Raw genomic sequence first — 26,772 nt, 5'->3', positions numbered from 1 at the left:
GAGAGTGCATACAGGCAGGACCCTTGCTCTGCCTAACTGTGGAAATCCTAGCCACACTGGTATTCTGGCCCCAGGCAGCTCCCATTCGCACACCCACACTGGTCCTATTTCCTGGAGCTTCTCCAGTCATACAGGAGCCTGGAAATGAGCCTGGGAACAGACATTCCTTTGTGGGGAGAGAAGCACATCACAGAGCAGTAGGACTATCTAGGTACTATCAGTGCCAAAAGGGGAAATGGAAGTTTGTTTGAAGGTGCTGGGGTGGGGAGAATACCAAATTTTATTTTATTAAAAAAAAAAAAGATTTTTATGTATTTATTTGAGAGAGAGGGAGAGAGCATACAAGGAGGGGGGAGGGGCAGAGGGAGAAGCAGGCTGTCCACTGAGCAGGGAGTCCCACAAAGGGTTTGATCCCAGAAGCCTGGGATCAAGACCCAAGCTGAAGACAGACACTCAACCAACTGAGCTACCCAGATGGCCCGGGAATACCAAATTTGATAATCAATGACCACCACATAATTTTTTAGTGAAATGAGGGATGGGAAGAAATGGTGAAGGAAGGTGAGGGGCTACCTGCACATAAACTACTTTTAATGTGATTGATGAAGTCTCTTGCTCATTTCATCACTTATACCCTCAGCCCTCAGAGGCAGAAAGCAGGGCTCCAGGTCATTCTGCCCAGAAGGCTGGAGTGGAGGGCCTTACTGCTTGTGGCAGAGATCCCCAGGTAGGAAATTGTGTTCACATGATGGCAGAGATAGCTGGCGCAGGGTCCTGGAAACAACAGTGGAAGCATTAGTGGTGAGAGAAGGGGTAGATGGTGAGTATGCTCCATGCCTTGGTGTGGTTCTCACTTTGAAGACTCCAGAGATGCTGGTCCCTGTGAGTACCCCAGTGGCTAAAGAGAAAAAGATGGAAAACATGCCAAAGAAACTGCCCTCTGGACCTCACCCCTGTGGGACCATATTTTCCAAGAAAATGCTATTTATGTAAAAGAACAGAGAAAAACTGGGTTTGGGAGGGGGCAACTCCTGGCTTCCCTTCATTCAGGCAAGATAGCACCTGTATCCAGTTTACTGTCAGTGACTTAGGCTGGGACAAATAAGGCAAGATTGTAAATTAGTCAGCCCAGGGACCTATAGGACTTAGTATTCTGATGGCCAACTTGCAAATGACATACGGAATCAGAACTCATGGGGTCTTTTCTGGGGAGATGTGGACTAATGAGGTGCCCTGCTCCGAGGGGAGGTGACATTTTGAGGCATGCATTCCCTTTAATACATTTCTCATCCAGCTTCCCGTTGTCTCACCTGGGCACCCAAAGAAGAAAGTGGCTGGTCAGGTGGGGTTTGTGGGGAGGAATGTTCTAGCAGATAGTTGATGAAAGAGAGGATTTGGGTTGGGGGGGCGCCTAGGTGGCTCAGTTGATTATGCGTCTGCCTAACCCAGGGTCCTGGGACCCAGCAGGGGAGTCTGCTCCTCTGACTTCCAGCAGGGGAGTCTATCCTCCCATAGCCCCTTCTTGTGCTTTCTTTCAATGTCAAATAAATAAATATTTTTTAAAAAGAGAGGGGGATCAGGAAGATTGTTTGGAGAAATACCATGGGTGTTTAAAAAAAAAAAAAAGGAGAAGTGAGTGGAAGGGAAGGAAGAACTCCCACCTCCTCACTCTCTTCTCCCATCCATTTAAGTTCCGTTTCCCATTGGCCTCTTCCCATAAAGGAGTCTGGCTAAGTGGGTGTCCTTTTCCTTCTTGCCTCAAATTGCAAAGTGTCCCTTCCCTTACTAGAAGGGTAGATCTCAAGATTGTGAATATCTGGGAGCTGGAAATGGCATTTCTCATCTGGTAGTCTTGTCTAGTGCTCATCCTAGCAGATCCCTAGAATGCATCCTTATTTTTCCCTGAAAGAGTTGGCATATGGAGTCTGTTCCAGCAAATCTGTTCAGTTTCAGGTTGAGTCCCTGAGAATCTGCTCTGCCAGCTACACACACACACACACACACACACAATTCCATATCTCCCCACATTTGGCCCTTTCCTGATCTGTCCAGCTCTTATGGCCATCCCCTCAGTTACTCTTACCCTCACCTTGACTCCCTGGCCACTGCCTTAGACCTCCACTCCACACTACCCATTGCCAAGCACAGAAGGACTGTCAGGGTCACCAGGCCCACCAATACTAACTCATTTTCCAGATCTGTGTTAGGTAGCTGCACCCATGCTCCCGGAAGGGCAGAGACTTTATTGACTGATTTGATGCCTCCACCTGATTCTTAAAATGACTTGTCCAGGCTGGAGTCACAAAAAGTGCAGGCTGGTGGTCAGCAGATTTGGGAAAAGGGCTTATCAAAGAAGGGGATGAACATTACCTGGAGCAGGTTTGAAAAGATCTCTGTGAAAACTGCCTTGTTCATAGCCATCACTTGTTAGCCAAAGCGAAGGTGATCCAGATGGAACTGCAAAGTGCTGGACCCAGGCTTCTTGAAATAGGAAATAGTGCCAGAGAGGAGAGGAAAGAGGAACAAGTCTGGTCTCACCCCTCCCTGATGGGAAAGCCATCCTCTCAGGCAGTGTGAGGAACAATCATGCTTTGCTCTCTGGTTGAGTCAGCCTGGACAAATCTTTTTATTGGTCAGCGAATCCACCCCAGCAGCCACGCCCCAAACCCCCATCCTATCTTCCAGGGAGAGGGGAGAGAAGAGGCATTGCTTATTCCCTAAATTTCTTCCCCATAAAGATACCTAGAACTGTAGCAAAACCCCCAGATTTAGGGGGTCTCAGAGTAAGAAAGAGGTGTTATCCTGGACAGCGGGAGCAGCTGTTGGTGTCCCACCCCAGTGAAAATGCTCATGGCCCCCCAGAACATTGGTTCCCCCCAGCAGCAGAGATCACTCCACTTTCCACTGATGGGTCCTCATCCCAGGGATCTAGGTGAGGATTAGACTCACCCTGATTCTCTGAACACACAGGGTTGGGCTTCTCTTTCTCACCACTGACCCCACTTCTGGACAGGGAGGAAATCCCAAGGTGTGGGGTGGATCACCGGTGGTAGGTATCCCTGACTCCTTCCCCTTCACCTCTGCCCTGGGTGGATCCAGCCTGGTTATGTGTGCATTTCATGTCAGTACTCTTCCCTCCAGAATCGCAGCTTTATCGTGCACAGGAAAACCAACAGCCAAACCCTAGAACTGACCCCAAACACATCCTTCGATTTTCTGGTCCCAGGCTCCCCCGGGTCTGGGAAGACCTCCACACCCACCCCGCAACCCCCCAGACCCGTCCGGTGAACGCAGCCTTTATAGCCTGGCTCATTCCACCATCCCTGCATCCTTCCTGGCTTCTGAATTTGCCTCGCTCAGCGCAAGGACGTGACCTACAGGTGGAAGGGAGGAGGTCATCTCGGGACGAGCCCAGGGGGATTGGATGACAGAGTTTGGGCTCCCGGAGCCCAGTCCCCAAGCCCGCCAGCACCGGCTATAATTAGTCGGGTGGGGCCATTGACCCGGTTGCGGGGCAAGTTCCCTCTGCCACACGGTCCGAAGCTAATAAGGCTCAAGTGAGAGGCAGGAGGAACGCTGGTTTCTCGGGAGGGTGACTATCGGGATGGGCTGGGGGCAAGCCGGGTGGGATACACTGCGGGTACTGAATCCGTACACAGGCTCCTTGCACGCTTCGCTGCGCTTGGTGAATCCCAGAGTCGGGCAGCATAGCCTAGGGGCTCGAGACTTGGGATTGGGGGTGGGGAGTGGGGTTTGAAGTAGGGAGAGGGACTGTCATGTTGCCGGTTGGAGGCAGGGGTTCCTCCGGCCTCTCTGGGTCCAGCTCTGAACCCCTCCTCTCTTCCCTCTGGTCACCTGCGGCAAAACAGCGAACCCGACCATGAGCGTCTCGGACTCCGCACATCATCCCTCCGACCCCGGGAGCGCCTCTCTTCCTGCCCAGAAGGACCTCCTCGGCCTCCCTTTAGCCGATCGGAGAACCCCTTCCTGGCCTCGTTCCCCGGACGAGGATCCTGGTTTGCCCCCCTTTCCTCTGGAAGACACTGTCCCCAGGCCTTTGGCCCCGGGGAACCTTCCATCTCCAGCCTTGTCCCTAGAGGAAGAAGAGGAGGAAGAGACTGAAGACGAAGACTACTCGGCGGAGCCGGAGGGACTGCGCAGCGAGGAACACCCGAGCCAGTTTTTCGCGGAGGCACAGCGGCTTCGGGAGCAGAGGTTGTTGCTGGACGAAGAGGTGTCGGTTGCGGGGCGAGTATACGGGGTGCATCGGGTAATCTTGGCTGCGATTAGCAGCCTCTTCCGAGACAGGCTGCTGGGCGGCAGAGGTCCACAACCGCCCCTCAGCCTAGACGTGACCGCCAGGGCCTGGGAGGCCGTGCTGACCTTTGCCTATGAGGGGTTCCTGGGCCCTGCCCCGGGGGGCGATGTGCTGGTCGTGGCGGAGGCTCTGGGAGCACCCCGGGTGAAGGCCGCGGCCCAGTGGAGATGCGAAGGGGCTGGAAGCGCCAGGGAAGACGGAAAGCCGCCCAGCCAGGTGGAGACGCTGAGGGAAAACCTGCGCAGTATTGAGCTCCTATACAAAGAGGGTGTCGGGTGCGACCTGGAGCTGGAGGCAGGCGGCTGTCGGCTGCGAGGTGAGGACCTGGGTGGCATTACATTACTGCAGGTGCAAATATGTGTGTGCAAGCTGTGGGTGGTTTGATCCCTACTACAGTGGTTTTGATCCCTGCTGTAGTCAGAATTTCCCTGGGGGTGGCCTTTGGTGCCTTTCCTGACCCACTGAGAGTGAGGCATGCGCAGCTGAGTTGTTTTCCTGGGAGCACTGACAGATTTAAGATGACCCTTCAGCGTGTGGCTTTCCCTGTGCCCAGTAACAAGGGATTTCCAGCCAGCTGGCTGGTGTTAGGAGTATAGTCTAAGCCAGGAGAACAAGCAGAAAGTGATTGATTCAAACAGGGTGTTTAACCAAAGGCCCTTCTTGGCATCTTCTATTTAGGACATAGGAAAGCCAGAGGAATATGGTGGGAAAACTCACCGTGTATCCTCTCACCTAAGTGTTCTTGACACCATGGTAGATAGGAGTCCTACAGCTAACAACAAGATCTGGCTTTGTTTTTCCACAATCTTAAGACTACCAGGACATGGCACTTTGAAGTTAACTGTGTTCATCACTAGGAAAGCTAAGGACGGTTGAATAAATTGAGTATTATTCAGATTCTACTAACTTAGTGAGGTACGGGGGTCCAGGAATTTTTACACACGTCCTCTCTTTTCATTCTTGCTTTAAACTAGTAAAGTAGGTATCATTATCCCTAGATGCAGGGGGAAAGTGGTAAACTAAGAGATGATAACTGGTGAGAACAAGGATATTAGCTGATATTCAATAGCCCAGTCTGCTTTCACTAGGCCATGCATTCCCTTCTGTGCAACCAAACCAAAGACACATAGGATCTGACAAATCGGAGTTAGAATGCAGGCACATACAAATTTGAAATTAAAAGGTATTGATTCAGAGATTATCTAGTTCAGCTTTTATACCTTACTGATAAAGAGACCAGACTTCAAGACAGGTCCAAAATCACAAAGTTACTGCTCATTGGAATGACTGGAACCTAAAGTGCTTCTGGGACTCCCAGAGGAAAAACCATCCAGCCTTAGCTTGGACTGCTTTAACAAAAATACCATAGACTGCGTGGTTTGACAACAGAAATTTATTTCTTAACAGTTCTGGAGCCTGGAAGTCCAAGATCAGGGTGCCCTTATGGTCACGTTCTAGTTAGGGCTCTCTTCCAGGTTTGCAAAGGGTCACCTTCTCACTGTATCCCCACCTGGTGGAGGGAGAGGTTATCTCGCTAATGTCTATTCTTATAAGGGTAATAATCCCATTCATGAGGGTTCCACTCCCATACCTAATTACCTGCCAAAGGCCCCACCTACAAATATCACCACACTGGGGACTACGGCTTCAACGTATGATTTGGATGGGGGGAGATTCTAATCCACAGCAGGTCTTTGTGTGCTTGTTATCATTTCTGATAGTAGTAACTGGAGGGGGGATTTACAATTTCATAGTTATAAAGTTTTCTCTAGGGTTTGGAATTTTTTTTTTTTTAAGATTTTATTTATTTATTTATTTATTTGACAGAGAGATCACAAGCAGGCAGAGAGGCAGGCAGAGAGAGGAGGAAGCAGGCTCCCCGCTGAGCAGAGAGCCCGATGCAGGGCTCGATCCTAGGACTCCGAGATCATGACCTGAGCTGAAGGCAGCGGCTTAACCCACTGAGCCACCCAGGTGCCCCTAGGGTTTGGAATTTAAACGTACTTCTATCCCTGCCTTCATTTCCCTAAGAAACATTTCAAATTAATGGTGGAAACCTGCCATGTAAAATTCTAGGGAATAATGATGAATAGGAGGGAGAATACAAGTGGCCATAACCCTTTCCCTGTGGCCCTGAGCTACAGGTTGGTTGACTATATGGGAACTGAAAAGGCTTACCTGACTTGAGGAATGCAGTTTTTCTCAGGCAATATGTATTTGAAAGCTGTCACTGATAATCACTTCTCAGGAAGCACTGAGGCACTACTGACTGCTTAAAAAGATAGTGGAAAGCCACATCAACATCACCTGTCCTTTGAGAGAGGCCAATGTACCACAGTTGGTCAGAGCAGCTGGAGGTTTGTAAGCTTTCCTGGGAGTTCAGCCCTGTTACCTGCCTGAGAGGACTTCCAATAGCATTTCCCCCTTTTTTCTTATGAAGCATTTCAAACACATAGCAAATTAAGAAAATATTAATATGAACACTCAAATACCCATCTCCCAGACTTAATAGTTAACATTTTTCTAAAAGGATTTTATTTATTTAACAGAGATCACAAGTAGGCATAGAGGCAGACAGAAGAGAGAGAGGGAAGCAGGCTCCCTGCTGAGCAGAGAGCCCTATGCGAGACTCGATCCCAGGACCCCGGGATCATGACGAGCTGAAGGAAGAGGCTTTAATCCACTGAGCCACCCAGATACCCCTTAACAGTTAACATTTTTATGATATTTGTTTCATCTCTTTATTTATCACTGAAGTTTAAAGTAAATCTGACATTTTGCTGATAAATACTTGGGTCTGTGTCTCTTTAAAAGAGGACATTACCATAATACCTTCCTTATGTCTAATGAAGTGAATAATAATTCCTTAGTATTATCTAGTCCATGTTGAAATTTTCCCACTTGTCCAAAAAACGTCTTTTAGAGCTGGTTCTTTCAACCTAGGACCCGCTTGAGGATTATGCTGTGCTCAGATACACATCTCTTATGTTTCCTTTATTCTTGTGATGACTTGACTTAGTTGAAAAAACAGGATTAGTTAGCTTATAGAATGCTCCATTTTCTAGATGTGTATATGTTTTCCATTATGGTTTTAACTTTTCCTTTAGTCTCTCAATTTCCTATAAATTTGAATTGAGAGCTAGAGCTTCGATTAGATTTAGGTTAAATATTTTGGTCATAATACTCCATGCCAAATGCCAAATATCTTAAATTGAGTTGCATTAGGAAGCATATGAGTTTAGTGATTTAGTAGCTTTGGTTAACCGGATAGTTTGGTGTCACGGGGGCCATGCAGACAGGAAGGGTATGGATACCCCAGTATGCTCCTTGCAGCCTGACATCATTGCCATTGGGTGGTGAGATCAGCTCAGATCTTCTTATCTGCGGGATAGAAAATAAATCACTTCCTTTCTGTAGGATTCAGTTTCCTTCTCTTAAAAGGAACAACAGAACTGGATGATTTCGAAGGCTTCCAGTTTAAAATGTCATGATTCCATGAATTGTACTGACATGGGCGGGAGGTGTGCAGAGAAAAGCTGTAAATAGGAAACCTTAAGTAGGAGATGGCAGTTAGAGGAGGTTAGGTCACAGCCATTCCTGAATGTGGTACCATTTTCTGATTAAAACTGGAATAACAGAATGACTGAAGCCAGTGGCTTTTACAATGGCAAAGGAAATAACTTTATTTTGTTCACAATACAAACTTATATAAATTGCACATTGGTCTTTGCAGTTTGTTTTTTGCCCCCTTTTAGCAAATGCTGTCTATAGCATCTACTCAACTTGATCCATCAAGGCTCTTTTTCTAATTGACCTAGATAAAAAAAAAACACAAAACGAAAAACAAAAGCAATGTTTATTGCAGTGTCTTTAGGCCACTAACATGAGAATCATGCAGGATGCTTGAAAATATAAAGATACAAATTTCTAGGGTCTCCATCCAGACCTACTGAGTCAGAATCTTTGGGGGGTGGGTCCCTGAATCCTGCATTTTAACAAGCACCCCATGGTATTCTTTTGCACACCACAGTTTGGCCTGTGGCCTTCGGTGGTGGGCCTAAGTTGGGGGTGTGAAGCTGGGATCGTGCCTGGCAATTTGCAACACTCTGGATTCCCCTCTGCTTCTTCTTGCAGTGCACCGAGCAGCCCTGGCCTGTGGCAGTGAGTTCTTTGGCGCCATGCTCCTGAGTGGGATGAGGGAATCCCAGGGCACAGAGGTGTCTCTGCATACCATCTCTGCCCAGGACCTGAGACTTCTCGTTTCTTTCGCCTACTCTGGTGCCGTGCGGGCAAGGTGGCCAGGACTACTGAGAGCTGCCCAGGCTGCACTGCAGTACCAGAGCTCTTCTTGCCTTGCTCTGTGCCAGAGAGCCTTGGCCCGGGGCCTCAGCCCTGCACGCTGCCTGGCCCTGTTCCCCATAGCTGAAGCCCCTGGATTAGAGGGGCTCCGGAGCAAAGCCCGTCACTACCTCCTCACCCACCTGCCTGCTGTGGCTTTGTGCCCCACTTTCCCTTCTTTACCATCTGCCTGCCTGGCCGAGCTCCTGGATAGCGATGAACTACACGTGCAAGAGGAGTTTGAGGCCTTCATGGCCGCATGGCGTTGGTTAGCTGCCAACCCCGAGACCCAGGAGTCAGAGGCTAAGGCCCTGCTTCGATGCGTTCGCTTTGGCCGCATGTCCACCAGGGAGCTGCGGAGGGTACGGGCAGCTGGGCTGCCTCCAGCCCTGCCCCTTGACTTGCTGCATCAGCTCCTGGTGGAGGCTGCAGTTCCGGGTCAAGTGAGGCGGAGGGAGCCTGACCAGGCCCTGGTAGTGATTGGCGGGGATGGGCTCCGATCAGACATGGCCAGAAGACAGCCATCCCGAGGAGTGTGGTGGGCCCGGGCCTTCTGCTGCGGTACAGGATTGGTTCGAACTGTGGATTGGGGACAGCTCCCTGCCCTGCCTGCCCCCGGGCGTTTTCGGCATGGGGCTGCGAGCCTGGCAGGAAGTGAACTCTATGTGTGTGGGGGACAGGATTTCTACAGTCATGCCAACACCCTGGCTTCAACTCTCAGGTATGGGCCCCATTGAAGAGCAGGCCTCAGGGTGGGCAGCTGAGGGAAGTTGTTGGCCAGCCAACCGCAGAGTCCTGGGGTCACTACTCTCACCTCTCATTCCACTGTGTCCAGGTGGGACCCCAGTCAAGAGGACTGGGAGGAGATGGCGCCTTTGTGCCAGGCTCGGAGCTTTTTTCCCCTGGTGGCACTGGATGGACTACTCTATGCCCTGGGCGGCCGGAACGGTGATGTTGCTCTCGACTCTGTGGAGGCATATAGCCCCGAGCTCAATGTCTGGAGGTGAGCAGGGAAGGGGCTGTTTCTAGACATCAGGGAGAGACTAGGGGACTTGGAAGGGAAGCCGAAGAGGAATTTTGCCTGATCAGGTGCCCTGTTCTCCCTCAGGCCAGCTCCTGCCCTTCCAGCACCATGCTTTGCCCACGCAGCTGCTGTTTTGGAGGGCCGACTGTACGTGAGCGGTGGCTGCAGCGGTGCTGGCCAATACCTGTCCTCTTTGCTGCACTATGACCCCAAGCTGGAGAATCCAGGGACACTTCTGAGCCCTATGGGCATACCTCGGGCTGGCCATGTCATGGCCGCTCTGGGGGGCCGGCTGTATGTAGTAGGTGGGCTAGGCAAAACGGGGGACCTACTGAGCTTTGAGGCCTATGAGCCAAGGACTGATAGCTGGACTCATCTGGCACCTTTGCCCTCCCCCCATGTGGGGGCTGCAGGTGCAGCTCTGCAGGGGGAGCTCCTGGTGCTAGGGGGCTACAGCCACCGTACTTATGCCCTCTCCCACCTTATCCATGCTTACTGCCCTGGCCTGGGCCGCTGGCTTTGCCTGGGAACTCTACCGAAGCCTCAGGCTGAGATGCCAGCCTGCATCCTGGAGCTGCCCACTGTGCAGCACATAGCTTTAGTTCCCATGCGGCACCAAACCAAACCTGCTGGGTGAGAGGGGAGCAGCAGGGGCTGAGGGGGTGGAGGAAGGGATCAGAAATATCATGAGAGAAGGACACAGATGATGGGGGGAGAAGGAGAAGGCTTTATTCATGATAGCATTTTATTTTAGCACAGTGTTTCATAACTCACAAACTGCTTTTGTATATATGATCTCTGTTGAGCAAAAGGTAGCTCCAGAACTCCTGGAAAAAGGCTGTTGGAGAGGGGGAGGCAGCTGAAGGCCTGGATAAGGTGAGGAGGCCCAGGAGCAGCTCTACAAGGTTTAGGGACCCTGACACGATTGTTGGTGGGGCAAGCGTATCTAGTGGGGAAGACAGTTAAGAAGTTCCAGTAGTCAGTGTGTAGGGGCCACGAGAGGACAGTCAGCAAAAGTGCTGATTCTGACCCATGGATCAAAATGAAAAACATGGAAGGGCCACCCCTGAAAGAGTATGAGGAGTGTGGGGAAAGGACTGTAATTGTCATGCTCTTCCCTTTTTCAGGACTTGCTCTTTTCTACTCTCCAATCCCTGGGACACCTAAACCCTCTTGGCAATATTCTTTCTCAGGTAACTTGCAGGTTCAGTCCAATGTTTCCTCAGCCCACACACTTCAGGCTGCCCCTAAGAGTCTGTTGGCAGAAGTCCTTGTCCCGACCTGACAACCTGGTGCTGCACGGGAGCCTGAGTTGCCCAGGAGATGAGGCGGGAATGCTGCATGTGGGGAAGAGGAGGAGGCCCAGGCAAAGGAGCCAGGTGTCTATAGTGGGAAAGGGATGGGATGAGGTTTGAGTGGTGGGATGGAAAAAGCCAGAAGCCTGACTGGCTTCTTTCCTTCCTTTGAGGTGAGTTCAGGGATCAGGAGTGACAACAGGACAGTTGCGGTATGAGGTCCTAAGTTGTGAGAGGAGGTGGAAGAGAGGAAAAGTGAGAGACAAAGAGGACTCAGAAAAGTGGTTTCCCCCCTTTCTTTCTCTTTCTTCTTGAGTTTTTAAGATTCATTTCCCTTTTTGTGGCCAGGCAAAATTAAGTCAGATGCTTCCTTTCTCCCTTCCTCCACCATGCTCTTTCTTCCTTTCTTTTTCCTTTCCTTTTTTCTTTTCTTTCCTTTTCTTTCTTCTTTCTTTTCTCTTCTCCCTTCTCCCACATAGTGACCAATCCCCTACTATGTGCCAGGCACTAAATGAGGCACAAGGACACAGAGATTGGAGAGCTCCTGACCAGCAGGTAGACTTGTGGGTGGACTTAGGAATAGGGCCACTTATCTCATCCTCTCTTCGCTAGCTTTTAGAGGTGTGAGAACTCAGACAACAGAGGAGTGAACTCTGCCCAGGAAAGCTTCTGCTAAGGAAGTCCTCATCAAATGGGTGTAGTTTGGATAGGATTTTGAAGACTCCTTGGAAACTCACCAGTCAGAAAAGGGGAAAGGCACTCCAGTCAGAGAAAAGGAGCAGGTGGGACATGTAGTGCCCTGTGTCTCTCTAGCAAAGGGAATGCCAGTATTCCAGAGGGTTCTTTGGAGGCTTCTGCTGCTGTTGCAGCCCACCCTCTTCTCTGGAGCTTTTCTGAAGATAGTAGCTTGCACTTAATTATATATCCCCTCCATCCACAACTCTCCTAAGTCTTTCCTGTTTGGTATTTCCATTTCTGACCCCTGAGCAGCTCAGGGCAAAGAAGGGCCAGTTCTTTGTATAGGTCAGTTTTCTATTACCATTGTTCATTAAGATTCTCGTGCTCCTCTGCTGGGTATTTACCCTAAAGATACAAACGTAGTGATCCGAAGGGGCACGTGCACCCGAATGTTTATAGCAGCAATGTCTACAATAGCCAAACTATGGAAAGAACCTAGATGTCCATCAACAGACGAATGGATAAAGAAGATGTGGTATATATATACAATGGAATACTATGCAGCCATCAAAAGAAATGAAATCTTGCCATTTGCGACAACATGGATGGAACTAGAGGGTATCATGCTTAGCGAAATAAGTCAATCGGAGAAAGACAACTATCATATGATCTCCCTGATATGAGGGAGAGGAGATGCAACATGGGGGGTTAATGTGGTAGGAGAAGAGTAAATGAAACAAGTTGGGATTGGGAGGGAGACAAACCATAAGTGACTCTTAATCTCACAAAACAAACTGAGGGTTGCTGGGCAGAGGGGGGTTGGGGGGGGTTATGGACATTGGGTAGGGTATGTGCTATGGTGAGTGCTGTGAAGTTTGTAAACGTGGAGATTCACAGACCTGTACCCCTGGGGGAAAAAATATATATATATATATGTTTATAAAAAATAAAATTATTTAAAAAAAATAAAAATAAAAAACAAACAAACAAACAAACAAACAAAAGATTCTCGTGCTCCTAAGGGTGAGATAAAGGAGTCTCTCTTGTGCCTTTCTTCATCCTGGCCTGGAGGTGCTTGACATACTTTTGTTTATTTTATTTTTTTTTTTTTTGAGATTTCATTATTAAGTTCTTTTGCCCCCCTGTATCTCTGGTTTGAAGCATAGATGAACAACATAAGGAGGGATAAGTAGAATATATATGAGAAAAGGGAAGAAAGATTGAAGAAACCAGAGAAGAAGGGTATTGAGGGTTCTGAGAAACTATGAGGATTGAGTCTTTAGGATGAACTTCTGTGAACATATTTTTTGTGGTTTGTAGGCAAAGGCAGACTAAAATAAAGGTTTCATAATTATTGAATGATTCTTGTCTCAGTTTTTCTATTATAAAAATCATGTAAAAGTCCCATGTAATTTGGCTTCTATCTCCACCACACTATTGAAACCACCTACCCTAGTTGTCACCATGACCCACTTGTCACTTAATAATATAAGGCCATCCTCATTCTCCCTCACCTTTCTGCAGGATTGACTGGCTTGAAAATTGGCTCTTTCCTGAATATTTCTCCTCCCCTGGTTCCAGAGAGCACACTCTCCTGGGCCTTATCTTACTTTTCCAATCCGAACAGGCAGTAGAGGGGATGCCTGGCTGGCTTAGTTGGAGTAACATGTGACTCTTGATCTTGGGGTTGTGAGTTCAAGCCCCATGTTGGGTGTAGAGATTACTTAAACAAACAAACAAACAAACAAACAAATAAATAAATTTTAAAAAATTATTAAAAAAAAAAAACAAAAAACAAAGAGGTGGCAGAAAGCTATATTATCCAAAAGGGCATGGCTCCATTCCAGGTAATGCTAACAGCCAAGGATCCCAAAAGTATGTGGATAGGGGTAGTTAGTTACAGAAGTCTCTAGCTTTTGCTATTTAGGATTTTGTTTGTTTGTTTTTAAAGGTAGGCATCCCACCCAGATGTGTTTGGAGCCCGATGCAGGGTTTGAACTCATGACCCTTAGATCAGGAATTGGATACCTAAACAGCTGAGTCACCCAGGCACCCCCTCATTATTAGGTTTTGGGTTGAGGAAAGAGTGAGAAGAGAGATGAAGGCCTCTGATTTGTAGCAGGACAGTGGCCAGTGGTCTACTCCTCACTGAGAAAGTCCTGATATAGGGCAGGTAACAGGTTGGGGCACTAGTCAAGTGGTCTGAGATTCAGTGTAGTATTGCAACCCCAGAAGGGAGATGGAGTGAGAATCAGGAATGGGATGGAAAACACTCACACAGAGTGGGCAATCATGGGAATCCAGGGATTAGGCTACAGTTTGGTGAGTGTGTGGAGGCCCAGGATTCTTACCTTTGGTACATCAGATAATGAGGATTTTAGGTCCCTCCACACTCTTCTTTCAACCTCCATTGTGGGTAAGGATGAAATTTCTGTATTGCTCCCATCTTTTTAAGACTGACTCAGGACCTGGATAGGACTGGACATGCAGGCTGATGTCTGGTATCAGTAAATGCATTGAACTACCAGGATCCTTGGTCTCCTGTGCCTCATTCTAGGTTGTCCATGTTCTTCCTTTACCTTGCTTTATGTTCATTTTCCTTGAGAAATCTTCCCTCCCCTCCATGTAAAGTCATAATAATTAACCTGGGTTCTAGTCTGATTTTTTTCCTGCCTTCCTCACCTCTACTTGGATGAACCACCGTCATGACTTCAGATTCATCAGGCTTTGTTGATATTATCAGTTTTGCCGTTTTCCTATACACAAAGCTTTGAAATCATTTAAGCTTGTTCTCCCCTTATCTTTCTTCTTTACTTGACTCATCATGTGATTCTGAGCTACTGAAATAGAAACCTAACTGGTTTCTTGTCCCAATGTTTTATCTGTTAAAAACATTACATGTATTATGTCCTGGACACCTGGAAAGTTTAAGAGGAGGAAAAAGTTTAAAATGAGAAAAAAAAAGGAGGTGAAAGTGATGTGAAAATCCTAGCAGATACAAAACCAAGTATCCTTATTTGCCCAGAAAGAGCCTGGGCTGAAGAAGCAACAAGGCCAGAAGACTGGAAAACTGCCCAGCAAGATTGCTTAATGGAATCACGGAATGAGGAGATTTTAGAGATCATGTCATTCAAACTTTTCTTTATAAAGTGCAGGAAGCCAAGGTATGTGGCACAGTCTAGGTAATGAAGAGGAAAGCTGTTTATGAGAGCAGTTTCCAGGTGACATACCTGTACATAAGGACCAAGAGGCTGGCTTAGACAAGCGTCACAGTTTGGGGTCTATAGGCAAGAAAGTCCTAACTACTCTTTCAGGGCCTAGACTGCATTCCAAATCTTAGCCAACCCCTGGGATCAAGGGGCTACATGTGGAAGAGTGTGAATTTATCATAGTTCCTGTTAATACAGGACAAAAAAATACACACACACACACACACACACACACACGTATATACATATGCAGGGATATATGTGTATGTCACTAACAGTGAGATTATAGTCTTTTTTCTCCTCGAAGAGATAGGATGTTTATGATATTATTGTCACAGCTGGAATTCAAGATACAATAATCTGTATTTCTGATTAGAATAATGAAAAAAAAGTACATCTTGAAAGTGTATGAATTAGAATCAGTAACTTGGGTTCAAGCCCCAGATCAATTGCTGCTTTGGTAATTGTAAGTTCCTTAATCACTTTGAATGACAGAATTTTAGTCCATGAACTAGGGATAATACCTGTACTATGAATATCATAGTGCTAGTAGAGTCATGAGCCCCAGAGCTTGGGATAGTCCTAAGGACCTATAGGTACATCTGGAAAAGTATGCCCTGGAAGTCTGTAAACCAAGTTCCAAGGCCACATCCTTTTTGATCGGTGAACTAGATAATGTCAAACAAGATAGTCAGTGTGCTGTATGGTTCCCTGAGACCATAAGTGTCACTCACAGGGTTAAGAGGTATATTCCCAGCTACTCTGGCCTGAAATTGCTCCTAAGATAAGGATGTAGGCTCATCTGGACTCTAGCTAGGGCCAGAGCATTTAGGAGGTTAGGGATCTTCTAGCTCTATACCAGCTTGACTAATCATCAGATAGGCAATTTGAACCCCAATGCATACTTTTCAAGCAAACTGTCACTAATGAAAACCAACTCTCTCATAACAAAGTAAAAAACACTTGTTTTATAGTACTTGCTATGTTCCAGGCAGTGTGCTAAATGCTTTACATACATTATCTCATTTAAATGTCAATAGAACCCATAAAAAGTGGATGCTATCATTATCTACCCCCACTTTTTAAAAAGATTTAATTTATTTATTTGAGAGAGAGAGAGAGAAAGAGCATGAGAAGAAAGAGGGTCAGAGGGAGAAGCAAACTCCATGCTGAGCAGGGAGCCTGATGCGTATCCCCTTTTTACAGACAAAAAACTGAAACTTAGGGGCACCTGGGTGACTCAGTGGGTTAAGCCACTGCCTTCAGCTCAGGTCCTGGGATTGAGCTCCATATCGGGCTCTCTGCTCAGCAGGGAGCCTCCTCCCTACCGCCCCCCCTGCCCCCCCACCTACCTCTCTGCCTAGTTGGGATTTCTGTCTGTCAAATAAATAAATAAAATCCTTAAAAAAAAACCCTGAAACTTAGAGGAGTGATTTTATTTACCTAAGGTTATATTGTTTATAAATGTTGAGTGTATTCAAACTCAAGTAGAAGGAATTCAAGCCCATTTTCTTTCTATCTTTTTTAAGATTTTATTTATTTATTTGAGTGAGAGAGTGAGAGAGACAGAGTGCAAAAGGGAGGGGCAGAGGGAGAGAGAATGAGAAGCAGACTCCCTGCTGATACAGGGCTCCATCCCTGGACCCTGAGATCGTGACCTGAACCCAAGGCATATGCTTAACCAACTGAGCCATCGGGTGCCCAGATCCTGCTTTCCTTAATTATGTCACCTCTCCAATGTAGATCCGCCTCTACAGAATGGTGGGCTTTATTTATGAAACTCATTATTGGATACTACAAATGGGAACAATTAAAGGTATAAATGGCACTGGAGGCTTAGAGACATAGTCCTAAGGAGTCTGATATAAAAGTGCTAGTTGTGAATTTCAAAGAAGCTCAGCTAGAGCACAAAGCTCTTCCTTCCAGTAGTTTGTCTCATTTGCTAGGATGTGTTGAGCCAGGGATTGTTGCGAGTATAGTATATCAGGTGAAACTTTTCAAACAGAGGACCTTGACTGGCCATTTTACCTTATCAGCAATATCTGTTAGTCTTAGTGCAGACTCAAGGACCAGTCTCTTACTCAGTTCAGGGTTTATGAGATCACCTTACCTTATTTTTTCTTCTGCAGCCTAGGTCACACAGCTCATCAACAGCAGAGTAGAATTTAGACACAGATCTGTTGGACTCCAGAGTGCACACTTAGTTACTATACTATACCATCTCCACACCCATCTTAGAGTCTCTAATGTGGTGGCCAAGTATTCCACTCCTCCTGGGACTATCCTTATTCCCATATTTGGTTTCATTATTCCCACGAGCCATTAAAAGATTCCCCTAAGTCCACTATTTTTACATCCAAAGTTTACTATGAAATGCCCTATCCACCCAGAAGCAGCACTCAAGTCCTACGTGAGATCAGGTTTCCTGATCATGTTTTTAATATGATTACTCTTTGTTTGTTTGTTTGTTTTAATACGATTACTCTTTGACATGAGTCTGTACTCCTCAGGCAGGTCTCATCTTCCAAGACTTATGAAATGCTAACATCCTTTTTTTTTTTTAATTTTATTTTTTATAAACATATATATATATATTTTTTTTTTCCCCCCAGGGGTACAGGTCTGTGAATCTCCAGGTTTACACACTTCACAGCACTCACCATAGCACATACCCTACCCAATGTCCATAACCCCACCCCCCCTCCCAACCCCCCTCCCCCCAGCAACCCTCAGTTTGTTTTGTGAGATTAAGAGTCACTTATGGTTTGTCTCCCTCCCAAACCCAACTTGTTTCATTTACTCTTCTCCTACCCCATTAACCCCCCATGTTGCATCTCCTCTCCCTCATATCAGGGAGATCATATGATAGTTGTCTTTCTCCGATTGACTTATTTCGCTAAGCATGATACCCTCTAGTTCCATCCACGTTGTCGCAAATGGCAAGATTTCATTTCTTTTGATGGCTGCAGAGTATTCCATTGTATATATATATACCACATCTTCTTTATCCATTCGTCTGTTGATGGACATCTAGGTTCTTTCCATAGTTTGGCTATTGTAGACATTGCTGCTATAAACATTCGGGTGCACGTGCCCCTTCGAATCACTACGTTTGTATCTTTAGGGTAAATACCCAGCAGTGCAATTGCTGGGTCATAGGGTAGTTCTATTTTCAACATTTTGAGGCACCTCCATGCTGTTTTCCAGAGTGGTTGCACCAGCTTGCATTCCCACCAACAGTGTAAGAGGGTTCCCCTTTCTCCGCATCCTCACCAGCATCTGTCATTTCCGGACTTGTTAATTTTAGCCATTCTGACTGGTGTGAGGTGGTATCTCATTGTGGTTTTGATTTGTATTTCCCTGATGCCGAGTGATATGGAGCACTTTTTCATGTGTCTGTTGGCCATCTGGATGTCTTCTTTGCAGAAATGTCTGTTCATGTCTTCTGCCCATTTCTTCATTGGATTATTTGTTCTTTGGGTGTTGAGTTTGCTAAGTTCTTTATAGATTCTGGACACTAGCCCTTTATCTGATATGTCGTTTGCAAATATCTTCTCCCATTCTGTCAGTTGTCTTTTGGTTTTGTTCACTGTTTCCTTTGCTGTGCAAAAGCTTTTGATCTTGATAAAATCCCAATAGTTCATTTTTGCCCTTGCTTCCCTTGCCTTTGGCGATGTTCCTAGGAAGATGTTGCTGCGGCTGAGGTGAAAGAGGTTGCTGCCTGTGTTCTCCTCAAGGATTTGGATGGATTCCTTTCTCACATTGAGGTCCTTCATCCATTTTGAGTCTATTTTCGTGTGTGGTGTAAGGAAATGATCCAATTTCATTTTTCTGCATGTGGCTATCCAGTGTTCCCAACACCATTTATTGAAGAGGCTGTCTTTTTTCCATTGGACATTCTTTCCTGCTTTGTCGAAGATTAGTTGACCATAGAGTTGAGGGTCTATTTCTGGGCTCTCTATTCTGTTCCATTGATCTATGTGTCTGTTTTTGTGCCAGTACCATGCTGTCTTGATGATGACAGCTTTGTCATAGAGCTTGAAGTCCGGAATTGTGATGCCACCAACTTTGGCTTTCTTTTTCAATATTCCTTTGGCTATTCACGGTCTTTTCTGGTTCCATATAAATTTTAGGATTATTTGTTCCATTTCTTTGAAAAAAAATGGATGGTATTTTGATAGGAATTGCATTAAATGTGTAGATTGCTTTAGGTAGCATAGACATTTTCACAATATTTATTCTTCCAATCCAGGAGCATGGAACATTTTTCCATTTCTTTGTGTCTTCCTCAATTTCTTTCATGAGTACTTTATAGTTTTCTGTGTATAGATTCTTAGTCTCTTTGGTTAGGTTTATTCCTAGGTATCTTATAGTTTTGGGTGCAATTGTAAATGGGATGGACTCCTTAATTTCTCTTTCTTCTGTCTTGTTGTTGGTGTAGAGAAATGCGACTGACTTCTGTGCATTGATTTTATATCCTGACACTTTACTGAATTCCTGTACAAGTTCTAGCAGTTTTGGAGTGGAATCTTTTGGGTTTCCCACATATAGTATCATATCATCTGCGAAGAGTGATAGTTTGACTTCTTCTTTGCCAATTTGGATGCCTTTAATTTCTTTTTGTTGTCTGATTGCTGAGGCTAGGACTTCTAGTACTATGTTGAATAGCAGTGGTGATAACGGACATCCCTGCCGTGTTCCTGACCTTAGCGGAAAAGCTTTCAGTTTTTCTCCATTGAGAATGATATTTGCGATGGGTTTTTCATAGATGGCTTTGATAATATTGAGGTATGTGCCCTCTATCCCTACACTTTGAAGAGTTTTGATCAGGAAGGGATGCTGTACTTTGTCAAATGCTTTTTCAGCATCTATTGAGAGTATCATATGGTTCCTGTTCTTTCTTTTATTAACGTGTTTTATCACATTGATTGATTTGCGGATGTTGAACCAACCTTGCAGCCCTGGAATAAATCCCACTTGGTCGTGGTGAATAATCCTTTTAATGTACTGTTGAATCCTATTGGCTAGTATTTTGGTGAGAATTTTTGCATCTGTGTTCATCAAGGATATTGGTCTGTAGTTCTCTTTTTTGATGGGATCCTTGTCCGGTTTTGGGATCAAGGTGATGCTGGCCTCATAAAATGAGTTTGGAAGTTTTCCTTCCATTTCTATTTTTTGGAACAGTCTCAGGAGAATAGGAATTAGTTCTTCTTTAAATGTTTGGTAGAATTCCCCCGGGAAGCCGTCTGGCCCTGGGCTTTTGTTTGTTTGGAGATTTTTGATGACTGTTTCAATCTCCTTACTGGTTATGGGTCTGTTCAGGCTTTCTATTTCTTCCTGGTTCAGTTGTGGTAGTTTATGCTAACATCCTTTTTTAATGTGTTCATGAAAAAGGTCTCCAGGAGCACCTGGGTGTCTCAGTCAATTAAGTGTCTATCTTCAGCTCAGATCATAAACTTGGGGGCCTGGGATCGAGCTCAACATCAGGTTCTCTGCTGAGTGGGAAATCCCTCTGTCCCTCCCCTTGCCCATGTTCTCTCTCTCTCTCTTTCTCTCAAATAAACAAGTAAATAAAATTTAAAAAGAGAGAGAAAGAAAGAGGCCTCCAGGACAGCAGTTAATTTTAACATGTAAACAGTGGCATTCTGTAGGCAATAATGTTAAAGACATGTCAAAGGTAGCAGATTACTGAGGTCAAGGTCTGGACTGGGAATCAAGGGACTTGTGTTCTAGTCCTAGCTCCTTCTCTTACTGACTGTTTCAACTGGGGCAGGTCATTCGAACCCTTTGGACTGTCAAATGAGAAACTGAGTAGTTAGGAAAGTGTTAACAGCTCTTTTTCTCCAACTGCTAAAATGTGGCTAGCAAGCTACAGGCAGGATTGTCCAGCCCTGTTCAGAGCCTCCAGGATAACTGATTCACAGCATGGACTCCTCTTCTCAGGTCCTCACAAGGAGAAGTGCTATGGGGCAATACTAAGTGCTAGATTACCTGGCCATAGCAACTTCTGTAGTGAATCTGGGTAAGTTTTTGTTAGAGCTGCATATCTAGAATGTGGCCACCCAAAATGGCCTCTGACCACTTGTGTAGTCTGTTCAAACACATGTTTGCTAATATGCAGGGAGCAGGTGTTGAAGTTACCTGTTAACTGAGTTTTAAAGGTTTTTTTTTTTTTAAGATTTTATTTATTTATTTGACAGACAGAGATCACAAGTAAGCAGAGAGAGAGGAGGAAGCAGGGTCCCCGCTAAGCAGAGAACCCGATGCGGGGCTTGATCCCAGCACCCTGGGATCCTGACCTGAGCTGAAGACAGAGGCTTTAACCCACTGAGCCACCCAGGCGCCCCCTGTTAACTGAGTTTTAGACAGCATGGATTCTTTTGTTCTAATATTATTTAACAAATGTCCCAAGACATTATGAAAGTTGATAGTACATTTTTTTTTTAAAGATTTTATTTATTTATTTGACAGAGAGAGATCACAAGTAGAGAAGCAGGCAGAGAGAGAGAGGGAAGCAGACTCCCCGCTGAGCAGGGAGCCCGATGCGGGACTCGATCCCAGGACCCTGAGATCATGACCTGAGCCGAAGGCAGCGGCTTAACCCACTGAGCCACCCAGGCGCCCCTGATAGTACATTTTTATACAAAAGGTAGAAGAAGGCAGAACAATATATTAAATCTATTCACTGTCTTCTGTTAAGACCTCTTCCCAGTACCTCTCTGTGGGCTGAGAAACAAGGTCACTTCCCTGAACACAATGACTAGACTGATCCTAGGGCACAAGGGTGGGAAGGAGTGCTGAATCTGATAGATTACCACAGTGTCTCCTTGTATTTGTTGACTGTAACCCTGGGGCTGTACAGCTATTAGGGAAACATGACTTCACTGTATACATCCCAGAGGTTGGTTTAGATGCTGATTAATCTGATATCAATGAAGAAATATTTGTTGAATGAATAATGAGGGAATGTAGCCATTTCTACAGATATGAGGCTCCTTGTCCAATCAGAGATGCTTGCTACCTGGATTGACATCTACTTCACCTAACCTACCTACCAGGATAAGCAATTCTACTGCAAGTCACTATTGCACAAACCAATGTATTAGGAAGTGATTTAAAATGTTTAAGGAGGGTGGGTTGACTACAATGTAATCTGATGTAAACTAGCCTTAAATGTTGCAGGTCTAGTGTTCCAGTTATCTAATGATGCATAACAAACTACCCAAAACTTAGTGACTTAAAACAACAACTACGTTTCTATTTTTCTCATGATTTTATGTGTCATTGGTTTCACTTAAATTTAGGTAGGGTTTAGCTAGATGATTTTTCTGTTCTGTGTTCATTGATGGAGGTTACTTGGTTGTATTCAGCTGGTCAGTGGGCTGGTCTGGAATGCCCAAGACAGCCAGGTTCACATGTTTGGTGCCCTCATGGGAGTGGCTGGAAAACTAACTCAACTGAGATCATTAACTAAAGCACCTGTACATGGCCTCTTCCGTGTGGTAGTCTAACGGTAGTTGAACTTACTTGGCAGCCTCCAGAGGGAGGCTTCCAAGAGTCCTGGGTAGAAGGTGCGAAGTTTCTTTGACCTAGCCTCAAAAGTCCCAGAATGGCACTTCTGCACATATATTGGCCAAGAAAGTCACCAAGTCAACCCAGATTCAAGAAGTGAAAAATCAGACTCCATTTCTCAGTGACAGGAGAAGCAAAAAATTTGTGATCTACTTTAATCTGTCATACCTGATGAGGAAGACTAGACAAAGAGGGAGAGTTTACAGTCCCTTAAAGGAAGGTGAAGAGAAGTGTTAGTAAATGTCAACAGGTCAGAGACCAAACGCAGGGTTGTTTTGAGTTAGAGGGGTCAGAAAGAAAAATGCCCTAAAGTTCTTGGGCTTCTGTAGCTTTCAGGTGGCCCAGAGGGCTACTTTGGGACGTCAGGTACTACTGAATAAGTGCTTGTCTGTGTATCACAACTTGTATGATGTTTCAAAGTTGGTAGTAGTTAGACTGAACAGAAACACAAGCTGTAAGTCTAAAGGTAATTATTCACAAAGAAGAACAAATCCATTGAAACCAGTGGCCTTTACATTCCCAAGGTTCTCACTCTTCTCAGCTTCTTATCTGAGGAGGCCCGCCCTTCCCAGTTCAAAGTCCTATCTCTCCAGGAAGTTGCTCAAAGTCCCTTCCCCACATAAACCTGTAGTTTGTTTCCTAGTGGAATATAGCATTTCTCATAATCTGCCTATTTTTAAAAAAGATTTTACTTATTTATTTGACATGGAGAGAGAGATCACAAGTAGGCAGAGAGGCAGGCAGAGAGAGAGGGGGAAGCAGGCTTCCTGCTGAGCAGAAAGCCTGATGCGGGGCTCGATCTCAGGACCCTGAGATCATGACCTGAGCAGAAGGCAGAGGCTTAACCCACTGTGCCACCCAGGCGCCCCATGCCTATTATTTTTTTTATAAAAGCTTTTTTAAAACATTATTTTTATTAACATATAATGTATTATTTGCCCCAGGGGTACAGGTCTGTGAATTGTCAGGCTTACATATTTCACAGCACTCACCATAGCACATACCCTCCCCAATATTCAAACCCAACCACCCTATCCCTACTGCCCCATTTCCCAGCAACCCTGAGTTTGTTTTGTGAGATTAAGAGTCTCTTAGGGGTTGTATCCCTCCTGATCCCATCTTGTTTCATTTTTCCCTTCCCTATCCCCCACAACATCCCCCTGCCCTGCCTCTCAAATTCCTCATATCAGAGAGATCGCGTGATAATTATTTTTCCCCGATTAACTTATTTCATTTAGCATAATACCTTCTAGTTCCATCCGCATCATTGCAAATGGCAAGATTTCATTTCTTTTGATGGCTGCATAGTATTCCATTGTGTGTGTGTGTGTGTGTGTGTGTGTGTGTGTGTATCACATCTTCTTTATCCATTCATCTGTTGATGGACATCTAGGTTCTTTCCATAGTTTGGCTATTTGGACATTGCTGCTATAAACATTTGGGTGCACATGCCCCTTCAGATCACAGTCTTTGTATCTTTAGGGTAAATACCCAGTAGTGCGATAGCTGGGTCATAGGATAGCTCTATTTTCAACTTTTTGAGGAACCTCCATGTTGTTTTCCAGAGTTCTGCCTAATTATTTTGTGACTTCTGCATATGTCTGTCTCCTTCATGAGATCATGAAGCCTTGAGAAGAATGCATGTTTTATACATTTTACATGCTATCATTTGCACTTGGTAGATGCTTAACAGATTAGACAATTTTTTAATTGAAGTGTAGTTGATATATAATATTATAGTAAGCAGGTGTTTGTTGAATCAAAATGGGGGAGGACAAGAAGTGTGCAATAAAGCAGACAAGAAGAGATGAACAATTTTCATAGGTGGTAGGGCCCTTAATAAAGGGGTTTCAAAAGGCTCAGAGGATGGCACTCCTTCGCCCCAGAAAGGAAACAGTCTGGACACTACAATCTGAAGAAAGTTTGCTTCAACTCAAGAGGCTAATTCAGAAAAGCAGGACTCAAAGGAACAAACATTGGCAATGTGCATTTATAACTGTCCACTGGAGAGAAAAACTACATTTGGACTTTGTAAACTTTTTGCTAGTCGAGAGATTTTCTCTGTTGCAAGGCAGAGATAATTCATCTGGCTCCCTCAAAATCCAGCTGAAATATCCTTATGGATTAGCTAGTGGCTCTCTCACTGGGACAGAATCAAGTTGGGCCCAATATATATGAAATACATACATGAAATTCAGGTGTGGCAGGGGCTTTCCTTATTAAATTGCAGTAGGGTAGGTAGTTACTGTCTCTCTGTCTAGAGAATCACTCTAGACCAGTGTTTTTCAAAATGTGATCCCAGAATCAGAGATCAGAATCAACATTACCTGAACAATACTTGTTAGAAATGCAAATTCTTGGGTCCTATCCCAGATCTACTGAATCAGAAATTTTAAGGGGTGTGGAGAGTGGTGAGAAGCAATCCCAGTTTTAATCAGGGGTTATTAAACTTTAGCATATATCAAAATCTCCTGGAGAGCCTGTTAAAACACCACTTGCCAGATCTGGCCCCCAGCGTTTGGAAATGCAGACACCAGGGCCCACTCTACTTGTTGAGATTAGTGCTTCTCAAAGTTTAATGTGAGTGAGAATAATCTGGGAATCTTGTTAAATTATAGTTTGTGATTCATAGGTCAGGGGTGGAGGCTGAGAGTCTGTGTTTCTAGCAAGGTGATGCTGATGATAGTGGTCAACAATCCATAGCTTGATTAGCAAGACCCTGGGGCAGAAGTTCCCAAACTTGCCTGTGTATTAGTATCATCTAGGGAGCTTCAAAAACTACTGGTACCCGGGTCCTACTCAGAAGACTGTGATTTAATTGGTCTGGGGTGGGGCCTGGGTTATGGAATTTTTTAAAAAAGATTTTTAAAATTTATTTATTCACTTATTTATTTTAGAGAGAAAGAGAGACTACACGTGTGTGCGAGTCCTGAGCCAAAGGGAAGAGGGAGAGGGAGAGAGACAATCTCAAGTAGATTACCTGCTGAGAGCAGAGCCTGCCAGTGGGTTGGATCTCACAACCCTGACTGAGATCACGACCTGAGCCAAAACCAAGAGTGGGAGACAACAAAGTGAGCCACCCAGGTGACTCTGGGTTATGGACTTTTTAAAAGATCTCCAGTAGTTCCAGTGTTTAGGCTTTGCTGGCCTTGAATTTCTTTGTTGTGACAACTAACCAGAAAGTAAAATCTAGATCTACCTAGTAAATCAGGAAGTAGGGGCCCTGGTTGGTATTCTCCCTGCATCTGATGGGAGTTCTCTGATCTGAGGCTTCAAATCTCATTGGACTAAGTTGGAAGGGCTTGCATATCCTGTTCTTTCACTGGTAGGGCAGATAGTTCCCATGGAGAGCTACAGAGGAGGAGACCTTGAGTTGGGAAAATTATCTAAGGTATTCCCCTTATTCCAAGGGGAGCAGGCCTTAGAGATTTAGGCCTTCAGAAGGAAGTCATATGTGCACTCCACTCTTTTCATCTCTTATTTCCCTCTTCTCAATATGCCACCATTAGAGTCTCCTTGCAGGACCTCTTCTTTCTGGTTTCCTAGGGTTGTTTTTTTTGTTCGTTTGTCTAGAGAGAGTGCGTGGGCATATGGAGGGCAGGACAGGCAGGGAGGGGCAGAGAGAGAATGTTAAGCAGGCTCGATGCCCAGTACAGAGCCTGTCCCAGGGCTCAACCTCATGACCCTGAGATCACGACCTGAGTGAAGTCGAGAGTTGGAGTTTTTATCGATTAAGCCACCCAGGCATCCCACGGGTTTCCTAGATCTGGTGTTCCTTCACCAAACTCCTCTCCTTCCGCTTGAGACAGACCTCCAATGAGCAGTAATGCACCTGGGGAGTGGATTCAGAAATTTGTGAAGGTTTTTTTTCCTCTCACAATTATTACAGTTATCCATAGACATTTAATGGGCAAGATTAATGTCTAGCCAAGATTGCTAGACATTCAGCAACTGTGCAGGGCCCTCCCAATGTAATAAGCGACCCTGCATCACTGAAAACTTTGAATGATTTGCCAGTCACTCATGTAGTTGAAAACCCATTATAATTAAGATTTTATTTTATTTTAAATATAATCATAAGGCATTTTATATATGGTTTAATATATCCTGAGCTTTCCAGGAATGCTACTACTATAAATATTATGGGATGATCACATCTTGTTTTGTTTGAAAATTTGCCAGAAATTATGTCATTTTGGAAATCATGCCACATCAGTACCTCTATTTTGGTATTTGTCTTTTTTTTTTTTTTAAATAAGACAGCATTTTTTAAAAGGATCTTATTTGCTGATTTCACAGAAATAAATTTATTTCACAGAAAAAGAGATATCACAAGTA

The 26,772-nt window shown here is 45.2% G+C and overlaps 1 protein-coding gene across 2 annotated transcripts; it reads left to right on the top strand.

The window, feature by feature from the left end:
- The first annotated feature begins 3,554 nt into the window (after positions 1 to 3,554).
- On the top strand, positions 3,555 to 13,286 carry KLHL33 (kelch like family member 33). 2 transcript variants are annotated; one of them, XR_004382583.1, is made up of 6 exons: positions 3,555 to 3,592; positions 3,862 to 4,634; positions 8,453 to 9,377; positions 9,492 to 9,659; positions 9,765 to 10,873; positions 13,178 to 13,286. XR_004382583.1 is itself a non-coding variant. In XM_032856949.1 (5 exons), exons 2-5 carry the CDS (start codon positions 3,881 to 3,883, stop codon positions 10,315 to 10,317), a joined length of 2,400 nt encoding a protein of 799 aa, XP_032712840.1. In that variant the 5' UTR covers positions 3,555 to 3,592; positions 3,862 to 3,880; the 3' UTR covers positions 10,318 to 11,379. The 2 variants fall into 2 exon arrangements, 1 of the variants encoding a protein (XP_032712840.1); XM_032856949.1 differs by lacking the exon at positions 13,178 to 13,286 and having other exon boundaries at positions 9,765 to 11,379.
- Positions 13,287 to 26,772: the final 13,486 nt, after the last annotated feature.

The sequence above is a fragment of the Lontra canadensis genome, unplaced genomic scaffold, assembly GCF_010015895.1.
Source record: "Lontra canadensis isolate GAN:19392208 unplaced genomic scaffold, GSC_riverotter_1.0 scaffold12, whole genome shotgun sequence".
NCBI lineage: Eukaryota > Metazoa > Chordata > Mammalia > Carnivora > Mustelidae > Lontra > Lontra canadensis.
Note: the sequence above shows the minus strand (reverse complement) of the source record. Positions and strands in the feature narration are given on the sequence as shown.